This window comes from Oryx dammah, unplaced genomic scaffold, assembly GCF_014754425.2.
Source record: "Oryx dammah isolate SB20612 unplaced genomic scaffold, SCBI_Odam_1.1 HiC_scaffold_28, whole genome shotgun sequence".
NCBI classification, from domain to species: Eukaryota; Metazoa; Chordata; class Mammalia; order Artiodactyla; family Bovidae; genus Oryx; species Oryx dammah.
Genome location: NW_024070212.1, coordinates 56,021,958 through 56,047,452, shown reverse-complemented (window position 1 = coordinate 56,047,452; position 25,495 = coordinate 56,021,958). Strand labels below are relative to the sequence as shown.

General features: G+C 35.7%; 1 protein-coding gene across 2 annotated transcripts in view; it reads right to left on the bottom strand.

Moving 5' to 3' along the window:
• The window catches only part of COL24A1 (collagen type XXIV alpha 1 chain), a 392,623-nt gene that overhangs the window by 271,133 nt on the left and 95,995 nt on the right, over positions 1-25,495 (bottom strand). For both annotated transcript variants that reach the window (XM_040232413.1, XM_040232414.1), the window contains exons 10-13: positions 22,223-22,276; positions 20,978-21,022; positions 13,438-13,491; positions 9,932-9,976 (exon numbers count right to left, since the gene is read on the bottom strand). In XM_040232413.1, coding sequence (XP_040088347.1) covers positions 9,932-9,976; positions 13,438-13,491; positions 20,978-21,022; positions 22,223-22,276 — 198 coding nt within the window. The remainder of the gene's footprint in view (positions 1-9,931; positions 9,977-13,437; positions 13,492-20,977; positions 21,023-22,222; positions 22,277-25,495) is intronic.

The window sequence follows — 25,495 nt, the reverse complement described above, 5'->3', positions numbered from 1 at the left end:
CTGAATATAAAACAACTAGAGAAAGATTAGAACTAAACCATAAAATCATTGATGACTATATTTATGGAATCAAAAAAAATAAAATCATTGCAAACTTCTTCTATTAAAGACTACAATGAACTGTGAACACATTTTACTCTTTCTAAAGAACAAATGTTTAGAAAAAAGTTCAACTTAAAGTAGAGATAAATAAAAGTTATCATAAAAGATACATACACTAAACAGGTATTACTGATAAACAGTCACTACCAATAAAAACAGAAATTCAACTTTTTCCAAGAGGAAGAAATAAAAAGAGAAGACTGCACTAAATTGTCTAGGATTAAATATACTAAAATAATAAAACCTACAGGTCAAGTTTATACATTCTACAGATGAATACATATTACCAGAAAATCCTGATAGTTTAAAGTCCTTTAAAGACAAACACTTTACTGTAAGGAAAATTAGAGTATAAAGTACTTGGTGACAATTCAGTCTTTGCCTCTTTCTTTTCCTCATAGGTAAGACAATTTGATCCACATTTCAATGATAAACCATTCCGTAACAGTTGAAACTAATTGTAAACTTAGGTAAAAATTTAAGAGGTTTCAGCCAAATTCTTGGAGATTTAGCATCAAATCAGATTTTATTATTAACCTAGCTTTCCCTTTCACTTTTCACTTTCATGCATTGGAGAAGGAAATGACAACCCACTCCAGTGTTCTTGCCTGGAGAATCCCAGGGACGGGGGGGCCTGGTGGGCTGCTGTCTATGGGGTCACACAGAGTCGGACACGACTGAAGCGACTTAGCAGCAGCAGCAGCAGCTTTCACTTTTCACTTTCATGCATTGGAGAAGGAAATGGCAACCCACTCCAGTATTCTTGCCTAGAGAATCCCAGGGACAGGGGAGCCTGTTGGGCTGCTGTCTATGGGGTCGCACAGAGTCGGACACGACTGATGCGACTTAGCAGCAGCAACAGCAGCTATGATCTGAGCCTCAGTTCTCAGACTGAAGCTCCTGTATTGTTAAAGACTGGTTACCACTTGTACTCTAGTTCTAGGAACAAGAATCTGCCTTATTCTTGTGTTCAAGAACCATTTTTGACACATAACATTATCCCTCAATCATAAAGGCCAACCTTATTCTTAAATTTTCCCACAAGGAGAATACATATCATGAACCCAAGCCAAATCTCACTTCCATATCTGCACTCACATTTTCACATTCCTCATTTTTATAACCTACAAGACTCTCTTGAGTTCTCCCTGAAGTTTTTCACCCTGAAAATAAATGCCTGCCTAAATTCCCACTTGCTGGTGTCATACCCTCATGAAATCATGCTCTGCCTGGATTTCCTCAAATTTACTAATTGTGTTCACTGGGCATCTCTCTTCTTGGTTAGTAACTGACTTGACCTTGAAGGTAGGTTTAATTCAAACTCCTGAGCTCTTCTCGTCAAGCTTATCACCACTAAGTCATGCCCAACTCTTTGCAAACCCATGGACTGTAGCCTACCAGGCTCCTCTGTCCCTGGGATTCTCAGGCAAGAATACTGGAGTGGGTAGCCATTCCCTTCTCCAGGGGATCTTCCCAACCCAGGGAATGAATTCATGTTTCTGGCACCTCGTGCATTGGCAGACAGATTCTTTGAACACTGAGCCACATAGGAAGCCCTCCTGTCAAGCTATAGTTAGCCAAACCTACTTACTACACCCTAACCCAGTAAAGCAGAATCCAGAAAATACACTTTTCCTGAAAAAGGCAGAATCACTGAAAAATTAGTGACAATTTTTTGTAGCGCTCTAGCAATACTTGGAGAAGGCAATGGCAACCCACTCCAGTACTCTTGCCTGGAAAATCCCATGGACAGGGGAGCCTGGTGGGCTGCCGTCTATGGGGTTGCACAGAGTCAGACACGACTGAAGCAACTTAGCAGTAGCAGCAATACTAGTTCTTTCTTTTTCTATAATTTAACTCAAACTTTTCCTGGGACAAAGAAAACACTGTCTCCCAATTCTCCATAAAATGTATGTATTTGAAACATGGCTTTGCAGTACATATTTAAGATTGTTTGGGGCTAAAGAAAGAACTAATAACAGATGTCTAACAGAGGATTTTATATTCTGAAATTCTAACACTGGAGTTAGAAGCCAAAATACAGTTTACTTAAAATAGATTCTTCTAGCAGAAAGATGTCTGAGAACAGAAGAGGAGACACTATTTTCTATACTTAGAAAAGTAAACATCTCTGAAGTCCCAGTGCCTAAGGGTGTTATTTTCCCCACTATTCTAGGTTGATACTTTCATGTTCATAGGAAGAAAACGGAATACTCTTTTGCTTTTAATCAAACTTCAATTATAATATGATTTGATTATTTATAACCTATTATTATCAGATCTGAAAAAGTCCTCAGGAAGAAAACCTCTATATTTTGACAACTATTTTCTAGGTATTGTTGAGAGCCAATCCAATCTCCAATATGTTATCTTCAATCCTGGAAAAGTCAGTTTGGGCATAGATATTTTAGGCCATGGATCTATATAAATTTGCTTCAACTTACTGTAAGAGACTATGGATAAAGACACTGTAAGACACTATTGTGAGCCCTGTAAAATGTTTTTTTTTGAAATGGAGCTGTAGAATTTCCTAACTGTGGCACTACAGAATGAAGTTTGGAAACTCTGCATTAAAAAGAGAGCTACTTGGAATTAGTAACATATATAAAATCCAGTCCCATCATTTCATGGCAAATAGAAGGGGAAAAAGTAGAAGCAGTAACAGATCTTATTTTCTTGCACTCCCAAATCACTGTGGACAGTTACTGAATCTATGAAATTAAAAGACATGTGCTCCTTGGGAGAAAAGCTATGACAAAACTAGACAGCAAAACTGCAGAGACATCACTTTGCCAACAAAGGTCCATATAGTCAAAACAATGTTTTTCTAGTAGTCATGTATGGATGTGAGAGTTGGACCATAAAGAAATCAGAGTGCTGAAAAATTGATGCTTTCGAATTGTGGTGTTGGAGAAAGACTCTTGAGAGTCCCCTGGACTACAAGATCCAACCAGTCAATCCTAAAAAAAATCAATCCTGAATATTCATTGGAAGGACTGATGCTGAAGCTCAAATACTTTGGCCACTTAATGCCAAGAGCTGACTCACTGGAAAAGACCCTAATGCTGATAAAGATTGAAGGGAAAAGGAGAAGGGGGCAGCAGAAGATGAGATGGTTAGATACCATCACCAATTCAGTGGACATGAATTTGAGCAAACTTCAGGCGATAAGGGCAGGAAAGCCTGGCTTGCTGCAGTCCATGGGGTCACAAAGAGTTGGACACAACTTAGTGACTGAACAAGAACAATAAAATAAGTTTAACACATATATAAATCCTCTTTCCCTGTATTGCTCATTTTTTTTAACAGCATTCTTCTTTTCTATTATAAGTCAGCGGATAGTGTTATGCTTTTAAATAATTTGGTTCATATTCATATCATATGCTCCAAGAAGCTTCTCAAATAAAAACAGTAAGACATGTAAATCAGAACAGTAGTTCTATCATGTTTAAGAGAAAGTGAAGTCGCTCAGTCGTGTCCGCCTCTTTGCGACCCCATGGACTGTAGCCCACCAGGTTCCTCTGTCCATGGGATTCTCCAGGCAAGAATACTGGAGTGGGTTGCCATTTCCTTCTCCAGGGGATCTTCCCAACCCAGGGATCGAACCCAGGTTTCCCGCATTGCAGGCAGACACTTTAACCTCTGAGCCACCAGGGAAGCCGTATCATGTTTAAGAGTCCCAGCTAATAAAGACTGTCTACTGTCTTGTTTTTAAGATCTCTAATATTAACTGACAATAAGGATTTTGACCCAACTGTGACACTGTAGAGTGCAGCAGGGAAAAGAAGGAAGACATAGGAACTACATCATCTCAATATCCAAAAGCATGAGTACACAAATGTTGACTAATATGTAAGTGACTACATGAGGTCTTTAAAAATAATTCTGATTAGTAAGAGCCTAACACTAAGATCTTGAAATCCAAAGTAGTTTGGAAGAAAACCACTTCTCAAATGTCAACAATCTAAGCCTAAGGAACAAATGAGTTTTTTAATAAAACAACTTTAACACAGCCTGATCCTAAAATACACCAAATCCCTTAAAAAACACAGCTTTTTACTTTTCTGGTTGAAAAACAAAAACATCGTGTTACAAATATCAACTCTATCTGCAAACTGAATAAAGTACAATGTTTTATTTGGGGTGAAGTAAGTTTTCTGGGAAAATTTAAAATGAAATAACTTTAAACAGAAACACTGATTTAAAAATACCAATATGAAGCTAAATAATAAATAATTCAAACAACCAAAATAACATGTTATTTTAAAATGTATCCATTTCAGTAGCATCATATAATATTTATACTATCTAGGACAAGGTATCTCTTACTTGTAAGTCTATAATTTCATTAAAATAATACAGACATCACTAAGGAAGTTGGTTCACAACAACTTAATTCCATACTTAGTGTTTACTCAGGGAAATAAGTGATTCTTTGGCAACCAGTATATGCATATGATTTATAACAATATCTTCCCAAACTTTAAGCTTAGCAATATTCTGACAATTTTGGACTGAACTTTTACTACTTCTCCATAAATTTCTGTGGTGTACACATATATGCCATATATATTTTAAAACTTTTTAAAATTACTCATATCAAACATAGAGCTTTAGTATTCAGGATAAAAACCAATATAGTAATCCAAAGATCATATTTATAGTGACTTGGACTTGGATTTGGAAGTTTTCTATGCCTACTATCTTTACTGTTTTGACTATCAGAGTGTTTCATATTTTATAATACAGAAAGTTATGTCATTTATTTTTACCAGTTTCTGGTAATTTTGAGATTCTAAAACTATAAGTGTAATATGTTACATAAAATTTAAGGAATTATCTAAAAACAGTTACTGTTATTCTACAAATTATATGCTATAATAATTACTTGCCACTGAACCATGTCCAACAGGCACATGAAAAGATGTTCAAAATGGCTAATTAACAGAGAAAAGCAAATCAAAACTGCAGTGAGGTATCACCTAACACCAGTCAGAATGGCCATCATCCAAAAGTCCACAAACAATAAATGTTGCAGAGAGTGTGGAGAAAAGAAAACCTTCCAACACTGTTGTAAACTAGTGCAATCACTATGGAGAACAGCATAGATGTTCCTTTAAAAAACAAAAATACAGTTACCATATGAGCCAGCAACCCCACTCCAGGAGATATACCCAAAAAAGATGAAAACTCTAATTCAAAAAGATACATGCACTCCAGTGTTCATAGCAGCACTATTTACAATAGCCAAGACATGGAAGTAATCTAAATGTCCACTGACAAGATGAATGGATAAAGATGTGATATGCATGTATGTATGAATGTGTTTGCGTATATATATATATATATATACACAAATGCATACATGAATATAATGGAATACTACTCAATCATAAAAATTAAGTAATGCCATTTGAAGAAACCATGGATGGACCTAGAGATTATCATATTAAGTAAAGTCAGACAGAAAGACAAATATCATATGATATCACGTATATGTGCAATCTAAAAGAATGATACAAATGAACTTATTTACAAAACAAGTAAAGACTCAAAGACACAGAAAACAAACTAATTACTGAAGGAGGAAGGGATAAAGGGAAGGAGGGATAAATGAGTAGTTTGGGATTAATAGACACATTGATTATTCAAATGATTCCATTTGCTCAGGCATGTCCGACTCTTTGTGACCCCATGGACTGTAGCCTACCAGGCTCCTCAGTCCATGGTATTTTCCAGGCAAGATTACTGGAGTGGGTTGCCATCTCCTTCTCCAGAAGGGATCTTGCCATTTCCCTCTCCATAAGGGATCTTCCCAACCCAGGGATCGAACCCAGGTCTCCCACATTGTAGGCAGATGCTTTACTGTCTGAGCTACCAGGGAAGCAGTGTATAGCATAGGGAACTATAGTGAATATTTTATAATTACCTATAGTGGAAAAGAATCTGAAAAAGAATATAGATATATATGTATAACTGAATCATTTTGCTATACACCTGAAACTAACACTGTAAATCTACTATACTTCAATTAAAAATTGAATCATATTTTATCATATTCTATGTGCAAAGACTGAGTAATTGTATCTACATAAAACTTGAGGAAACAAGCTCATTTACAATGTAAGACTAATTAAATTAATTAGAAGGAAGTGGTGAGTACAATAAGGTACATCTTATTCATAATTAAGGACAGTAAATGAAAAAACACGGAATCAACATAGCTGTACCTTAATGAAGCATCAATCCACCCTTCTAAGTAGCTATGAAACCAGCAGAAAATTGGAAGTAACAGTCTTTGAAATATGCATAGTTTTTGAAAATTTTCTTAAGTATAGATTCTTTTTAGACTTCAGCATTTCCAGGTTTTTGTATTTTCTTTCACATGTATGCTTCTGTCAGTTATTTATGTTGGCCTGGATCATTTAATTCTGCTTCTGTATTTGCATATCTACCTCACATATAACAAATAGCATACATAATTTAATAAATTACCAAGAGATAATGGTCATGTTTGCATTAAAATAGCTAATATTTTCCACATCAGAGATTAGAAGTGGTATCAAAAGATATTTTCCATTTACTTTTATTAAAATTGTCATAAGTAACCATTCTTCTCATGGAATTTTAATCATCTAAATTGAAATATGTGTCCCATGATACATAATACTCCATGCTAATATATTTGCCCTTACTTAATGTCAAAGCTATTTGAAGATGATTTTACTTAAAGTAAACAGAACGTAGTGGAGCATTTATGCATAGGATAATATTCTTCAACAGTCGCTGAGGTCAATCTTGGCTTAATTTTACTTGTGGTTGTAACTGTATCTTAGTTTTAAGTTCAGTGATTTCCTCATAAACATGGTCAAATCACTTTTTGGTTAAAAAGAAAAAGCACACATGATACAGTAAAACACTAGACAGATTTTCTATAATAAATACCATTTAGGAAAAATGGGATACATATGTTTTTTGAATACAATTTTTCCAAAGATCTAAATCTCTTAAAAAGGCATATATTTTTAAAGCAATAAAACTTCAAAAAATTGTAATGTAAAGAATAGCACAATTTTATAAAAAGAACCCAGTGATCACTCCATTCACTATTTTTCCACAATTTTCTTGAATTCCTCTTTTGAACTCAATATATATTGGATAATTTTATAATTCCTTATGGAGTAAGAAACCAGAAATTATCCAAAAACTTCCATGCACAATTTTACAGTTCATTAGGGAGTAGGAAAGTAAATAATACTCATATATTGTCAAGATAAAGTTAATATATATATATATAAGACCAGCTAAATTAATAAAGATGGTAGCCACTTAAGTGATATAACACTGAGACTCTGAGAAAATATTTTCTCAGCAATATCTAAAATCCCACCATTAAAGATTACTTATTTTGCCTTAAACTATATTTAAAATATAATTATTAATAGATAAGGTAACTGTTTAAGCGCTGGAAGTAATATAGTAGCATAAATAATTAGTTCTTTTACTGACAGCATACTTTGCTAGGGAATGGATGGGAAAAAAATAAGACATAAAACAGAGAAGACAAGAATAAAGAAGATAAACTTCACCTAATACAAATTTTGAGACCACATATATCTGCATATTTAGATTAGAATTTTGACACATGAGAGTTATTTCTGTTGGAGTATGGGTATGAAAGATAAACTGTAAAGAAATAATATGCTTGCAGATAAAAAATGGTGATGATGGTGATGGTAATGGTAATGGTACAGCTTCTGCTGTTATAATTGTTATAAGATTAGCTTTAATGTTGAATGTAATTGCAAGAAAACAAAATGTTTGCCTTACTTTTTATTTCTTAGTTTCATAAGTTTATCTTAATATATTAAGCTCATTAAAGTGAAACTTTAACACATTTTGTCCCTATGTTATAAAAAAATAAATTGTGTTCTTCTAAGTAGTAAGTGGTAGAAGATAGACAGTAGAAATATCTAAGTAGTAAAAAAAGGCTGTTGGATTTATATCCAAAGGAGGTGAGGTTCAATTCTTTATTTTACCACTTATAACTATGTGACCCTGAGCAAGACTTTTAATATCACTGGCCTTGTTCTCCTCACCCATATAATGGTGACACTGACCTATTCTAATCTATAAGAAATAATGCAAAGCTTAAAGAATAAAATACTTTAAAAGGATAGGAATATTCTGGTAAGATTGCAATTGTTTAGCATTACAAGTAAGATTTTAATTAATAGGTTGGCCAAAAGGTTTGTTTGATTTTTTCCATAACAGCGTAGAGAAAAACCTGAATGAACTTTTGGGCCAACCCAATATCTACATCAAAATTTTAGAAAAGGTGTTATGACAGACAATTTTCTTCCTCATAGAGTAGACAGCACAGTGTAGCACACAGTGTCTTATCCTAATAAATATCTGAATTGTAACAAAAACAGCACAAGTGAAAAGCGGGTGGCTAATTAGCTATTTGCACCTCCCTCGTGGCTCAGATGGTAAAGAATGTGTCTACAATTGCAGGAGACCCGGGTTCAGTATCTGGGTTGGGAAGATTCCAAGGAGAAGGGAATGGCAACCCACTCCAGCAGCCTTGCCTGGAGAATCCCATGGACAGAGGAGCGTGGCAGCATCCATGTGGTCGCAAGGAATTGGAAACAACTGAGTCACTAACACCATGTACAAATTAGCTAGACCAACACAGCCAGGATAACCCAAGAACACTTTTCTGAACTACAACTTTCTCACTTGTTAAATATACGGGTATTAGATAATGTCACAATTTATTTATTTATTTATTTATTTATTTTATTTTACTTTACAATTCTGTATTGGTTTTGCCATACATTGACATGAATCCACCACGGGTGTCTCTCAAATTATATTATCAAGCAAAATTCACTTGATTTTTAAAAAAATCTAAATATATAAGAACCTAGTTTCTGAGCTATCATATCAAATGGGCATTTTTAAAATCCCTAAAGCAGAAGGGTGAGTAATGCTGTTATTAGTGTGTTAAATTGTCCATGTATTTTCTGTAACATTTTAATTTTAGGACCTTCTCATAAGGCTTCCCTCGAAGCTCAGTTGGTAAAGAATCCACCTGCAATACAGAAGTCTGCCTGCAATGCAGGAGACTCGGGTTCAATTCCTGAGCCCAGAAGATTCCCTGGAGAAGGAAATGGCAACCCACTCCAGTATTCTTGCCTGGAAAATCCCATAGACAGAGGAGTTTGGCAGGCTATAAGTCCATGAGGTCTCAAGAGTCAGACACAACTTAGCAACTAAACCACCACTGTAAGGATAAAGGTATCTTCCACTGGTATATTAAATGGGTTGCTGCTGCTAAGTCGCTTCAGTCGTGTCCAACTCTGTGCGACCCCATAGACAGCAGCCCACCAGGCTCCCCCATCCCTGGGATTCTCCAGGCAAGAACACTGGAGTGGGTTGCCATTTCCTTTTCCAATGCATGAAAGTAAAAAGTGAAAGTGAAGTCGCTCAGTCGTATCTGACTCTTAGCGACCCCATGGACTGCAGCCTGCCAGGCTCCTCTGACCATGGGATTTTCCAGGCAAGAGTACTGGAGTGGGGTGCCATTGCCTCCTCCGATTAAGTGCATTAGAAGTGTTAAATTCCAAGTTACTTTTTAATCTAAATACTTCTTCATATTCTCAGGTATTATTGGGTAGGCTGTTAAAGCGGCAAAATTTAAACTCTGTTGAATGAGATGGATTGTGAATGACAAGAACAACAATTAGCTTAACAGGTGAGAAACATACATACAAATAGATTATATTGCTCTAAACCAAACCTCACAAAACAAGAATCTAATTACCTGTCTTCCCTTAAGACCTCTCTTTCCACGGATCCCAGGAACACCCTAGAATGTAAAAAAGTCAAAATTAAATACTTATTCCCTTTTTTGATTGGGTTGTTTCTTTTTACATTGAGTTGCATAAACCATTTTTACATTTTAGATATTATTAACTCCTTGTCAGTCATATCATTTGAAAATATTATCTCCCTTTCAATAGGTTGTCTTTCTATTTGTTGATGGTTTCCTATGCTAATCAAAAGCTTGTACATTTAATTAAGTCCCATTCATTTATTTTTGCTTTAATTTCTTTTGCCTTAGGAGACAGATCCCCCAAAATACTGCTATGATTTATGACAAAGAGTGTTCTACTTACGTACCCATCTAAGAGTTTTACAGTTTCAGGTTTTACATTTAGGCCTTTAATCTGTTTTGAGTTTATTTTTGTGACTGGTGTAAGGAAATGTTCTAATTTCATTCTTTTACATGTAGCTGCCCAGTTTTCCCAGCATCTAAGACATACAGTTAGCTAAGAAGCACATGAAGAGATGCTATATACTGCTAATTATTAGAGAAACATAAGTCAAAACTACATGAGATATCACCTCACACTTGTCAGAATGGCCACCAAAGTTGGTACAAAAAGAACACAAGCAACAAATGTTGGTGAGGACATGGAAGAAAGGGAACACTTCTACATTGTTGGTGGGAATATAAATTGATACATCCACTATGGAAAACAGTAATGGGGCTTCCCAAACAACTAAAAACAGAACCACATGTGATTCAGCAGTTTGGGAATCACTAACCTGGGAAATAGTAATTTGAAAAGACACCTTCATACCAGCACTATTTAAAATAGCCAAGACATGGAAGCAACCCTAGGGTCCATCAACAGATGAATGGACAGATACATCTGTGTGTATATATATATAAATGCACATATATTGTGTGTGTGTATATGTGTATGTATGTGTGTAATATTATAGAGCCATAAAAAATTAAATTCTGACATCTGCAGCAGTGGATGGATTTAGAGAATATTATGATTAGTAAAATAAGTCAGAGCAAGATGAATACAGTGTAATATTCCACTTATATGTGGAATCTAAAAAAATAAAACACATAAATATATATAGCAAAACAGAAATAGACTCACAGATACAGAAAACAAACTAGTGGTTATTCATGGAGAGAGGGATAGGGGGAGGGGCAAGATAGGGCTATGGGATTAAGAGATAAAAATTAGTATGTATAAAATACCTAAGCAATAGGGAATATACTCTATGGCACAGGGAAGTATAGCCATTATTTTGTAATAACTTTTAATGGAGCATAATTCATCAAAATATTGAACCAAGATGCTATATACCTAAAATACTGTAAATCAGCTATACTTCAAAAAAATAAATATTTATCAAATCAATGAGTTATTTTTTTCAAACATCAATTTATGGAGTATGAAAAAGAGAAAAATACATTATATTTTAAGCTGCAGTGATATTTAGAAGAGTGTCAATATACTAATTTAAGTGGCTCCTTTTCTTCCTCGTAACAAAATCTTGATTTTATTCAGAAATCCATCCCATCTGTATTTCCAAATGGGATCCTGCCATTCATTTGGTGATAATTATTTGTCAAGAGGTAGTATGTAACCAAAGTTGGTACAATCAGACAAACAGAAATCTTATTTTCTGTACCCAACAGACAATTACCACCTGTCTCCCTGTTTCTCTGGCTGAACATAAACAAAGGCATATTTAGCCCTTGCATTGGGAATCTTGCAGTCATACAGAAATCAGGCTTATTATAAAGCCAACATTGGTTAAGGCAAGTGGAGAAAACAATGACCTCACTGTGCTCACAGGATCACACTGTGCCTAGATCCCACCTAACTTGTTGTTTCTGGTCATAAGAAGTAGTGGCAGGACACAGTACTCAAGTACTCAGGTTTTACAGCCAGAATATCCATGTTTAAATCCTCATTCTAGTATCTGTGTATAGTCTTAGGTAAATCTCTCTGTGTGCCTCATTTTCTTCATCTACAGTGAGAATTATAGCTACAAGGGGCTTTCCTTGTAGCTCAATCGGTAAAGAATCTGCCTGCAGTGCAGGAGACCCAGGTTCGATCCCTGGGTTTGGAAGATCCTAGGGAGAAGGAAATGGCAACCCACTCCAGTATCTTTGCCTGGAAAATCTCATGGACACAGGACCCTGATGGGCTGCAGTCCATGGGGTTGCAAAGAGTCGGGTGACTGAGTGACTAACACTTAACACTTATAGTGAGAATTATAATACTATCTCATTGGGTATTGCAAGATTAAATGAATTAATATGAAATATTTACATAGTGAATTACATATATATAACCATTACAATAAATCATTTGCTGTTATCATTGTTTATTTAAAAATCTTCTCATTTTGAAGCCAGTTTGAAACGAAATTTTGTGTCACTCGTAATCTAAAGCATACTTATTGATATAACCCCTTGAAACATAATCACTTTTATAAGCCCTTGAGACGATGAAATCTGTCAGAACTATGTAGCTTGGGATTTTTGCATATGCAGATAAGTTAGCAGATATCAATGGTTGAAGTAATCCATTTACTTTCAACTGAACAGTGGTTGACAAAAATATTCATGTAATATCTCTACTGACAACAGAGTTCAAAGGAGAGCAATAGGACAGTGTGCCTATTGATGGTCAGTGTCACTGGGATCCTTAAATCCAAGATGATGACATTTTGCAAGAACATATAACTTTGGTTTATTTATTACATCAATTACTAGAAATAAGTTCATGCCAACAGGTCTGGAAAGGACTGTGTCATAAGCAGCAGAGTTATTAACAATGTGAACTATATACATTGAGTTCCCTACATATGAACCTTCAAGTTGCAAACTTTCAAAGATGTGAATGTGCATCTGGTTCCAGCAAGGAACCAAAACCTATGCCATTAACATCAGTCATGAGAGAAACTACAGCTTGCCCTCCATCTCCTATTGCTGATGACCCTTCAGCTCTACCATCTCCCCCCTCTTCTCCCTCCTCCACTCAGTAATTCTTCTTGCCTGTTCACTCTGTGTCAGTCCTTGTACACCAGCTGTTGTACTGGATGACTATATTTTTCAAGGTACAGTACTATAAGATTAAAACTCTTTTATTTTGTGTTTGTTTTAATGTATTATTTGTGTGAAAAGTATTATAAACCTATTACAGTACAGTACTATACAGCTGATTGTATTAGTTGGGTACCTAAGCTAACTCTGTTAGATTTACAAACAAACTCTATTTACAGAACAGCATGCTTTTCTAGGTAGGGTACTAACCATGTACTCCTTTGGGTCAAAAAGAAGCAGTTCAATTCTTTGCATGATAGAATGAAAACATCATCTAATTTTTCTTAAAGCTGGTTTATTTCACTCAGTAAGATTACCTGTCTGAAGTCTGGGTTTATCAGCACTGTTTTACTTTACCCTTAGTATACCACATTAGAAATAATATTTGAAGGAAACAGACTTACTCTTTCTCCTTCAGGTCCCAATTGTCCTACTTCTCCAGGAGAGCCAATGAAACCCTTAAAGAAATCAAACAATCTTTGCATTATTTCATTTAAATAGTCACCATTAAGTATATAATTCTAAATAGAGATACTTAAAATTTATTCATAGTAATATGAATTATAAGGCTTAACAGTATAATAACCTTGTTGCTTTTTTTCCTAAAAAGCATCTTTTCATTAAAAAAAAGTTGGAAATATAATTTAGACAAATATAATTTAGGCTCATAAAAATCAACAAGCTTAAGCTCTTTTCTACACTGAATATTACAAAGGGCAGAAAATACAGATACAATTAACTAAAATGTAAGGCAGAAAGGAGGTATCCAAGAATAAGAAATATGGAAGAGGGAGAGGTTCATTCCAAGAATGAATCTTGTGGCAAGATACCATACCATACCTCTTGTGGCAAGAGGTAAAGACAATCAAAGAAGATTTCAGAGAAGACTGCCACTTGAGATAGGCCTACAGAGTAAGTGAAATATTGATAAGCAGATAATGGAGCAAGAACACTTCAGGCAGAACCACAGTAAGCAGAAACAAGACAGGAGAACTACAAGAGTGCTTGTAAATGGTTAGCTGAATAACCACAGGTGCTCTGGGGAAAAGCAGACCCACACTGCCTTCATGGAGGTTCCCACTGGTCTGAGAAACAAGGGGTGCATCTAAGTAACAACACAAGCTACTTCGTACTACCACACCTTAGTTACATCTCACCTGTGGCAAATAATAAGCTGTTTCATCAATTTAATGAATAAAGTGTATGGTAGTTTAGAGAATAGATTAAGGAAAGCCTTAAGTTTCAGGCTAAGAATTTTAGACTTTACATTTTAGATAACTGGAAATTACTGGGCTTTGAGGGAGTATGGTAATGACCCTAAACTGTTTCTCTAAAATATGAAGCTGTTGACAAAATACAGAATATACCCCCAACAAGAAACACTGAATGTAGGAAATCTTGTTAGAATACTGCTGCAGCGGTCCATATTTGAAAAAACATGAATCTGGGTCACTGACGCACAAAACATCATTTTAGTGCCCTCTGTGTGCCAGGAACTGGGATTATAAAAATGAATATGAAAATAAGTGTCCTCAAGAAGCTGATAGTTTATTAGGAAGAAGGCATACAAATAACTGTCATATTATAAGATAACTGTGACATGATTATGTGACAGGTGATAAGATAAACACAATACACACAGAAACTCTGACTGGCAGAATGACCAACACTGCCTAGAGGGAAGGGTTAGGAAAGCTTTACAGAGGAGGCAACTTTTGAGCTGAGTCTTGAAGGAAAGGAAAGGCATTCCATGCAGGGTGATAAATAGCTGGGCATTACCATGGTAGGATGAACACTTTTCTCTGACAAGGAAAAACACCTTTATGAACAAGCAATAAATAAAGGAAAAGATAATTGGTTTCCTTCTACTTAACTTTAATGATAATATATCTATAATTTGTTTGCTTAAAAGTCAAGCATCTGGAGGATGGAGAAACTTCCTTTAAAAATGAAGCATCCAATAGTATTTCTGATTACTAAAACATTTAGGATTATGGCAGCAAGCTACATGTATTTCAGAATCATCAGCTACAGATGGCCTCAAGTTTAAAAAAAAAACAGTTAACTTTTGCTTTAACATACACAACTGAAATTTTGCTTATAAATAAAAAGAACAAACGCTCTAACTGATGTACATTTATCTAAAAACTCTGCTGAAAACTCAGGAGCTGAAAAGTCAGACCTCTACTCAACACAGTCTGCACAGAACCAGCACATTTTAGAAATAAAGATTTTAAAGGAAACAATGCTATGTATAATTATGTAGGTGTTTCAAAAAACTTTCTTGATAATTATTATGATAATTAGAAATAAAATGTCAGCAGCATCCAACAAAGAAATCATATGGGCTTGTCATCATTCTAAAAACACTACCACTAAACTGGAGTTTAGAGTGTAAAGAAACAAGGAGCATAAAAAACATAATACTAATACAGATGGCTTTGCTTCTTGGATTGAAGTTTGTATATTCAAATAGAGGCAATTCTGTATTGCATAAGACAGAGGCAATTCTGTCACCATCAGGGCAAATAAAAATGTCAGGAGAGGCCTACATACTTCTACTTTTTGAGATATTTCACAAACAGATACCAAAGGAGGGCTAAAAAACAATTACATTTTAAAAATAATTATTTTAACGCCAAAAAATGCAATCAAACAATAGGGACACTCAAAAGATAATTTATCACACGATTTATAAAAACATTAATTTATAATATATAGCATGTGGTATAATCCAGTAATAGGACACAAATTAAATAAAAAATATAACCCTGTCAGTGTAAATTTGTTTTGAACAAATTTTGTTTTTTGAACATTTGTAGTTATTAATAATATCAAAGTTTACATTTGGACTCTGTGAATATGAAACCTAGAGAAATGGCTCTGCTGACTCTTCCCTCACTTGCAAAGGAAAATGAAAGGATTAAATCAATTATATTAGTCAGAAAAGGATGACTTGTTTTTTTTTTAATGCTTTCATGAAGTTGCCATCAAAACATAAAAAAACTTAAAAAGAGTTACACCCTACAGAGTAATTTTCAACACAAATGGGGAAGAAAGGAACAAAAGGATAGATAATATGATACAAAAATGACACAAAGGAGAACTTAGAAAAGTTAAAAGAATCACAGAAGCAAGATGAGAAAATGTAGTAAATGAAAACTGCACAGCGCCAAATAACAGGTCTACAACTTTAGCTCACACACACAAGTAACTCCCAAATTCCAGAATAATGATAAAATCTGCAGAGAAAGTGCATGCCATGTGGTAGGTACTGTGCTTTAAGAATATTAAGCTCAGGTAGTTCTCATAAGCACCTAAAGGTAAGTTTCATTTTACCTTTTACTAAGTTAAGAAAAATGAGAACACAGACGAGATTAACAGCATCGAAAGTCAAAACACTAGTAAACGAGGGGTTCGTGGTGGCGGGAAGCAGTCTTGTCTTAACTCCAAAGCCTGTGTTCTTATCCAGTAATCTCTCCTTGTTTTCCAAATCCCAGTAGGTATGTGCATTCAATGCAGCTTTAATAAAATATACATCACTTTTCCCCATTATATTTTCACTTAGTGCAAGGGTAGAGACAGCACAGGGTAGTGGAAGAGTACAGAGCTAAAGGTGAGAAGATGTTGGTTTGAGTTCTGCTAGGACTAGATCAAATCATGTCAGTTCCACAGCTTACTGTTTTATCATCTGTAAAATGGAGACAATATATGTGTTCTCCTACTTCACAGGATTGATAGCAAAATTAAAGAAGAAAATACACCTGAAATATTTGAAAATGTTAAGAATTTTAAAAAAATGAAGGCATCATTATAGCACATACATTAAAACACATGGTTTCTGGTGACACGGAGCTACTGACGGGCACGTAACTTCTAGTCAGGGCCTGACAAAATGTGCTCCACTGGAGAAGTAAATGGCAAACCAATTCAGTTATTCTTGCCTTAAGAACCCCATGAACACAATGAAAAGGCAAAAATATATGAGACCAGAAGATGAGCCCCCCAGGTTGATAGGTGTCCAACAAGCAACTGGGGAAAAGCAGAGAAATAGCTCCAGAAAGAATGAAGAGGCTGGGCAAAAGCAGAAATGTTGCTCAGTTGTGGATATGTCTGGTGGTTAAAGTAAAGTCCAATGCTATAAAGAACAATACTGCATAGGAACCTGGAATGTTAGGCCCATAAATCAAGGTAACTTGGATGTGGTCAAGTAGGAGATGGCAAAAGTGAACATTGACATTCTTGGAATCAGTGAATTTAAATGGACGAGAATGAGCAAACTTAATTCAAACGATCATAACATCTTCTACTGTGGGTAAGAATACCTTAGAAGAAATGGAGACGCCCTCGTTGTCAAAAAGAGAGTCTGAAATGCAGTACTTGGGTGCAGTCTCAAAAACAACAGAATGATCTCTGTTCATATCCAAGGCAAACCATTCAACATCACAGTAATCCAAGTCTATGCCCCAACCACTAATGCCAAAGAAGTTGAAGTAGAACGGTTCTGTGAAGACCTACAAGACATTCTAGAACTACCAACAAAAAATGATATCCTTTTCATCACAGGGGACTGGAATACGAACGTAGGAAGCCAAGAGACACATGGAATAACAGGCAAGCTTGGCCTTAGAGTACCAAATGAAGCAGGACAAAGGCTAACAGAATTTTGACAGGAGAACACACTGGTCATAGCAAACACTGTCTTCCAACAATACAAGAGACAACTCTATACATAGATGTCATCGGACGGTGAATACTGAAATCAGATTGATTATATTCTTTGCAGCTGAATATGGAGAAACTAGACACAGTCAGCAAAAACAAAACCTGGGAATGACTGTGGCTCAGATCATGAGCTCCTTATTGCAAATACAGACTTAAATTGAAGAAAGTAGGGAAAACCACTAGACCATTCAAGTATGACCTAAATCAAACCCCTTATGAATATACAGTGGAGGTGACAAACAGATTCAAGGGATTAGGTCTAGTAGATGGAGTGCCAGGAGAACTATGGATAGAGGTCTGTAACATTGTTCAGGATGATCAAAACCATCCCCAAGAAAAAGAAATGCAAAAAGGCAAAATGGTTGTCTGAGGAGGCGTTACAAACAGCTGAGAAAAGAAGAGAAAGGCAAAGGAGAAAGGGAAAGATATACCCAACTGAACGAAGAGTTAGAGAGAACAGCAAGAAAAAATAAGAAACGCTTAAGTGAACAATGCAAAGAAATAGAGGAAAACAATAGAATGGGAAAGACTAGAGATCTCTTCAAGAAAATTGTAGATACCAAGGGAATACTTTATGCAAAGATGGGCACAATAAAGGACAGAAACAGCAAGGACCAAAGAGAGATTAAGTAGAGGTGGCAGGAATACACCGAAGAACTATATAAAAAAAGATCTTAATGGCCCAGATGGAGAAGGAAATGGCACCCACTCCAGTATTTTTGCCTGGAGAATCCTGTGGACAGAGGAGCCTGGTGGGCTGCTGTCCATAGCGTCGCATAGAGCCAGACATGACTGAAGCGACTTAGCATGCATGCATGCATTGGAGAAGGAACTGGCAACCCAGTCCAGTTTTCTTGTCTGGAGAATCCCAGGGACGGAGGAGCCTGGTGGGCTGCCATCTATGGGGTTGCACAGAGTCGGACACAACTGAAGCGACTTAGCAGCAGCAACAGCAATGACCCAGATAACCACAAAATGGTGTGGTCACTCACCTAGAGCCAGATAGTCTGGAATGTGAAGTTAAGTGGCCCTAGGAAACATTACTATGAATAAAGCTAGTGGAGGTGATGGAATTCCAAGTGAACTGTTTCAAATTCTAAAAGATGATGCTGATAAAGTGCTTCACTCAGTATGCCAACAGATTTGGAAAACTCAGCAGTGGCCACGGGATTGGAAAAGGTCAGTTTTCATTCCAATTCCAAAGGAAGGCAATGTCTCCACATGCTAGCAAAGTAATGCTCAAAATTCTTCAGCTAGGCTTATGCAGTATGTGAATCATGAACTTCCAGATGTTCAAGGTTTCTTTAAAAAAGGCAGAGGAACCAGAGATCAAATTGTCAACATCAGCTGGATCATAGAAAAAGCAAGGGAATTTCAGAAAAACATCTACTTCTGCTTCATAGACTATACTAAAGCCTCTGACTGTGGATCACAACAAACTATGGAAAATTCTTAAAGAGACAAGAACATCAGACTACCTTATCTGTCTCCTGGGAAGCTGTATGCAGGACAAGATGCAACAGTTAGAACCGGACATGGAACAGTGGAGTGGTTCAAAATTAGGAAAGGAGTACATCAAGGCTGTATGTTGTCACCCTGCTTATTTACTTCTACAAAGAGTACATCATGTGAAATGTCAGGCTGGATGAATCACAAGCTGGAAACAAGATTATTGGGAGAAATATCAACAACCTCAGATATGCAGACGATACTAATTTCATGGCAGAGAACAAAGAGGAACTAAAGAGCCTCTAGATGAAGGGGAAAGAGGAGAGTAAAAAGCTGGCTTAAAACATAGTGGTCAAAAAATGAAGATCATGGCATCATTGTCCTATCACTTCATTGCAAATAGATGGAGAAAAAGGGGGAAACAGTGACAAATTTTATTTTCTTGGGTTCTAAAATCACTGTGAATGGTGACTGCAGCCACAAAATCAAAAGACATAGGCTCCTTTGAAGAAAACCTATGACCAACCTAGACAGTGTATTAAAAAGCAGAGGTATCACTTTGCTGACAAAGGTCCATCTAGTCAAAGCTACGGTATTTCCAGTAGTCATGAATGGATGTGAGAGTTGCACCATAAAGAAGACAGAGCAACAGAGAATTGCTGCTTTAAAACTGTGGTGGTGGAGAAGACTCTTGAGAGTCCCTTGGACAGCAAGGAGATCAAACCATTCAATCCTAAAGGAAATCAGTCCTGAATATTCATTGGAATGATTGATGCTGAAGTTGAAGCTCCAAGAATTTGGCCACTTAATGTGAAGACTCTACTGCTTGGAAAAGACCTTGATGCTAAGAAAGATTGAGGGCAAGAGGAGACAGGGCCGACAAAGGATGAGATGGCTGGATGGCATCACTGACTCAATGGACATGAGTTTGAGCAAACTCCAGGAGATAGTGAAGAACAGCGCAGCCTAGTGTGCTGAAGTTCATGGGTTTGCAAAAAGTTGGGCATGACTTAGCAACTAAATAACAACAATAGCACATACTGTTTATATATTTTTTGTTTTCCTTATTTCTAAAAGTTATTTTAGGTAATATAAAGAAGATACAGATTCTGGAAAATAACTGGCTATTAAATAGGGAATTTAAAAAGAAAAATTTTAGTTTTATAAATTTTTCCTAGAATCAGCTTTGATTTTAATTTGTGGCACACTACATAACACTTCATGGTAATTTTTTTTTTTACTCCCTTTATGATTAAAAGTGGTTAACAACTCCTTTAATGGTTAGAAGTGCAAAAGGATGTTCTTGAACATGTAAGTTTCTTTCTTGCAGCTATTTCTTTAGTCCAGATAGTTTTTGTATTATTACTTCAGCCTTGAATAGGAATTTTTTTTTGTCTCTTCACATTTCTTTCATCATGACTTCTTAAGTCTACATACAGTCACATATAAAAAACACTACAAATGCTTATAGAGTATATTTCTAACATACCAGAAATGGTATAACATACCATTTTGCAAGGGGATAGAAAAATAATATAAATAATATATATGTAGGAGCTATCAAAGAACGAGCAAGAACTACCACTGTAAGATTGCTCTCTGTGGCCTTAACAATAAAGTTGTATATCAAATAAGTATACTTCTTTCCAGGCTAAACGTGTATTACATTCAAAGTAATAGAAGTGTGGAAGTGTGAAAATAAGTATTTTGTATACGTCATTCTAATTACATTTAAGCATACTTAACAAAATGATGAAAATGCTTACTCACTCGTACACCTTTAGGTCCTGGATTACCATCTGGTCCAGCTAAACCCTAGTGCAAACAAGACATCACCATTATACTCTAGTACTTTTTAAAGAGTTGTTGATAATTAATAAAAAGGGGCAAATAAAAGGTATCATTTTTACAAGTACAAATTTCAGAACTGTATACTTAGTGAAGACATATACATTTTAGGGATTTTCGAATTTCAGAACCAAAAAGGCCATTGTATATAATCTATACACAAATATATTTTAGATTTCTAAATAAAGTAGATTAACACAACTGTCAGACACAATTATTTATTTCTCATTGGAAAACCCTGCTCTTTTAGAACACTTTGAATTCACTTATCTAAAATATATTCCTACTTTAAAAAATAAGTACATTTTTTAACTTCAGATTAATTTCCATATGTCTAAGTATTTATACGTTTTTCAGATAAACACAAAACTTTACTTGGTGGTAAGACTCATGTAATACCCTCCACATACTTTAAAGGCTTAAAAGTGGAATTTTATTAACAGTAGATTATCTTTTGGCATTTTAAATTCCCTAATTCTAGAGAATAAAAAAATATTTTATATAAATAAAGTTTTCTAGTATTCTAAATGAACAATTAATTTCAAGAGTAAGTAATTAATGAAAGCCTAAGAAAGAAAAGCTTTTCTCTTATTAGCCTATAAGAAATAGCTAGAGAAAGCTAGAAATTAGAGGGGAATATATATGAAATGATTAAAATTAATTTTTGAAACAGTATACAAAGACTTGAATCCAATTTAGATAAAACGTATTCAGATAGTGGTATATGTAGCACTAGCAACTGTGTCCCAATTGTTCATAATGCAATTGTTCATAACTGCATTATCAAAAATGTAGCATATCAAAGAGAGTCTAACTCATATCATTACTTCATTTTAGTCAGTGGTCATGTTGTAAAATCACTGGCAACACTGTTTACCATTTTATTAGTCTACTGGGCCATTTTAATTTTAAAAGTTCCAATGAATATCATATCAAACTTGTTTAAAAATCCCATTCTGATTTTAAGTAAAATTTTTCTGCAATAAAATTTTTGAAGAAGTTTTACAATTTTGGTATTAGAATTTTTTGGAATTATTTTGCTATGAGTAATTCATTATTTAATAAAATAAACCAATTATCATTTGAACATTAACTCTTGAAATTGGAACATACAATGCATTAACCAAGAGAGACATAAAAAGAAAAGTTTAAATATAGTTACCTCACCTGCCTGCCAGGGTAACCACGTGAACCAATATTACCAGTGAAACCTGGAATTCCCTAAAATGAAAAATAAAATAATAAAAAATACAGCAAAGTCCAAAGAAGCCCAAGAAAGCAAACTTGGTGTATTCATAATACCCAAGTTTGGAAAGAATATTTTTTCTATATAAAAATATGAAGAGTCCTGGATGTTGCTTATCTGACTGAAGTCATCTATTTAAAATGAAAATGGCCTCTTTCCTGGCTGAAACCATGGAGGGTGCAGAAGAGAAGGAAAAAAAGGTTTCTGCTATGCCAAAAATTCTTAAGAAAAAGCAAAAGAATTGCACAGAGCTTGAGATCAAGTGCTGAGAAATAATTTGCCTAAAAGATGCTTCGAAAGGCAAAAAGTTTATCTATGAAAAAGCTAAGCCCTATCACAAGGAAGACAGCAGATATATAGAACTGAAATTCGAATGGCTAGGATGGGAAGAAAAGCCAGCAACTTCTATGTGCACACAGAACCCAAATTGGTATTTGTCATCAGGAACAGAGGTATCAAAGATCTGAAAGGCCTTGCAATTCTGCCTCTGTCAGATGTTCAGTGGCACCTCCTGAAGCTCAACAAGGTTCCAATTAACATGATGAGAAGGGTAGAACCATGCGTAGCATGTGGTTTAGTTGCTAAGTTGTGTCCGACTCTTGCAACCCCATGGACTGTAGCTTGCCAGGCTCCTCTGTCCATGGGAGTCTCAAGGCAAGAATCCATTGCATGGGGGTACCCAAACCTGAAGACAGTAAATTAATTGATCAAAATCAACAAGCAGTGAATTGTCCTGGCAGATAATATGTTGATCCTGGTCTCTTGGCAAATACAGCATTATCTGCATGAAGGTCATCTGATTCATGAGATCTATACTGTTGGAAAATATTTCAAAGAAGCAACTTCCTATGGGCCTTCAAACTGTCTTCTCCATGAGGTGAGACGAAGAAAAGGGCCATGCATTTTGTAGAAGCTGGAGATGCTGGCAACAGAGAAGACCATATTAACAGGCTTAATAGAAGGATGAACTAAGGTATCTACCATGATTATTTTTGTGATCTCATCAGTTAAGAAATATTGACTGCTTTCAAATTGAAAAAAAAAAAGAAAATGAGATAAATTGCTAAATAAAAATGAATACAACTATTAGATTAGGGACCTAAATGAAATACTGATTATTAAATGTAGGATAAATGCAGATAAACATAGGATAAAAAAATTCAGTGATACATGAATTTTAAAAACATTTACATTAGAGAAAGAGTTGATACATTGTGTAATAACCAGTATCTTTACAGATTGAACTCCTTGTCTCAGCCATCCTGCAACTCGCCTTAACTATCAGAGCACAAGCTTCAGAACATAGGTAAATGGATATCAAGTGTTAAATACCTGTATTATGACATAGGTATATCTAAAAATTCACACAGCAACTTTCAATGGGAAACTCACTTTGAATTGACAACTTTCTGTGCCTGATTTAAAACCCAATTTACTCAAGGAAGGCTGATATATGGAGGCTCAAACACATAAGAAAAGAAACTTGCTGCAGAACCCTGTGGAAAAGTGAGAAGAATATCTCCATATGTTGTTACTTTCTTCCACTGATACATGATTCATTCATTCATTCAGGTTATTCATTTAGGTCTAATACATAACTTGTGAAGTAAGGAAATACCAAAAAAATATGTAAGAAAGGCAATACCAAAGTATGTTCAAACTACCGCACAATTGCACTCATCTCACATGCTAGCAAAGTAATGCTCAAAATTCTCCAAGTCAGGCTTCAACAGTATGTGAACTGTGAACTTCTAGATGTTCAAGCTGGATTTAGAAAAGGCAGAGAAACCAGAGGTCAAACTGCCAATATCCATTGGATCACTGAAAAAGCAAGAGAGTTCCAGAAAAACATCTACTTCTGCTTTATTGACTGTGCCAAAGCCCTTGACTGTGTGGATCACAACAAACTGTGGAAAATTCTTAAAGAGATGAGAATACCAGACCACCTGGTCTGCCTCCTGAGAAATCTGTATTCAGGTCAAGAAGCAACAGTTAGAACCAGACGTGGAACAAGAGACTGGTTCCGAATGGGAAAGGAGTACATACAGGCTGTATATTGTCATGCTGTTTATTTAACTTATATGCAGAGTACATCATGTGAAATGCCAGGCTGGATGAAGCACAAGCTGGAATCAAGACTGCCAGGAAAAACATCAATGACCTCAGATAGGCAGATGACACCACCATTATGGGAGAAAGCAAAGAACTAAAGAGACTCTTGATGAAAGTAAAGGAAGAAGTGAAAATGTTGGCTTAAAACTCAACATTCAGAAAACTAAGATTATAGCCTTTGGTCCCATCACTTCATGGCAAATAGATGGGGAAACAATGGGAACAATTACAGACTTTATTTTCTTGGGCTCCAAAATCACTGCAGATGGTGACTGCAGCCATGAAATTAAAAGACGCTTGCTCCTTGGAAGAAAAGCTATGACCAACCTAGACAGCATACTAAAAAAGCAGAGACTTTGCCAGCAAAGGTCCATCTAGTCAAAGCTATGGTTTTTCCAGTAGTCATGTATGGATGTGAGAGTTGGACTATAAAGAAAGCTGAGCACCAAAGAATTGAAGCTTTTGAACTGTGGTGTTGGAGAAGACTCTTGAGAGTCCCTTGGACAGCAAGGAGATCCAACCAGTTAATCCTAAAGGAGATCAGTCCTGAATATTCATTGGAAAGACTGATGCTGAAGCTGAAACCCCTCTATTTTGGCCACTTGACGTGAAGAACTGACTCGTTTGAAAAGACCCTGATGCTGGGAAAGACTGAAGGCAGGAGGAGAAGGGGACGACAGAGGATGAGCTATTTAGATTGCATCACTGACTTGGACATGAATTTGAGCAAGCACCAGGAGTTGGTGATGGACAGGGAAGCCTGGTGTCCATGGGATCACAAACAGTCAGACACTCTTTGACTGAACTGAACTGAACTGAAATGTTGATAGCAGTGATAATTATCATGGATTCTTTATTCTGTAAAAATTCTTTTCCTGTTGTTTGTATTAGATAATAATACTAATACAAAGGACACTAGCCCTTTGCCCCTCTGCTCTGAAGTATACAGAAGATTGTGCTAATTTCTCTAGTTTAACCATAGAAACACTATAAAATTCCTGAAATTTGAAAAATCTAGAGAAAAAACAGTCCAAGAAAGAGGCAAATAAGGGATCACAGTTCAAAGTTTTCACCCTTCCATT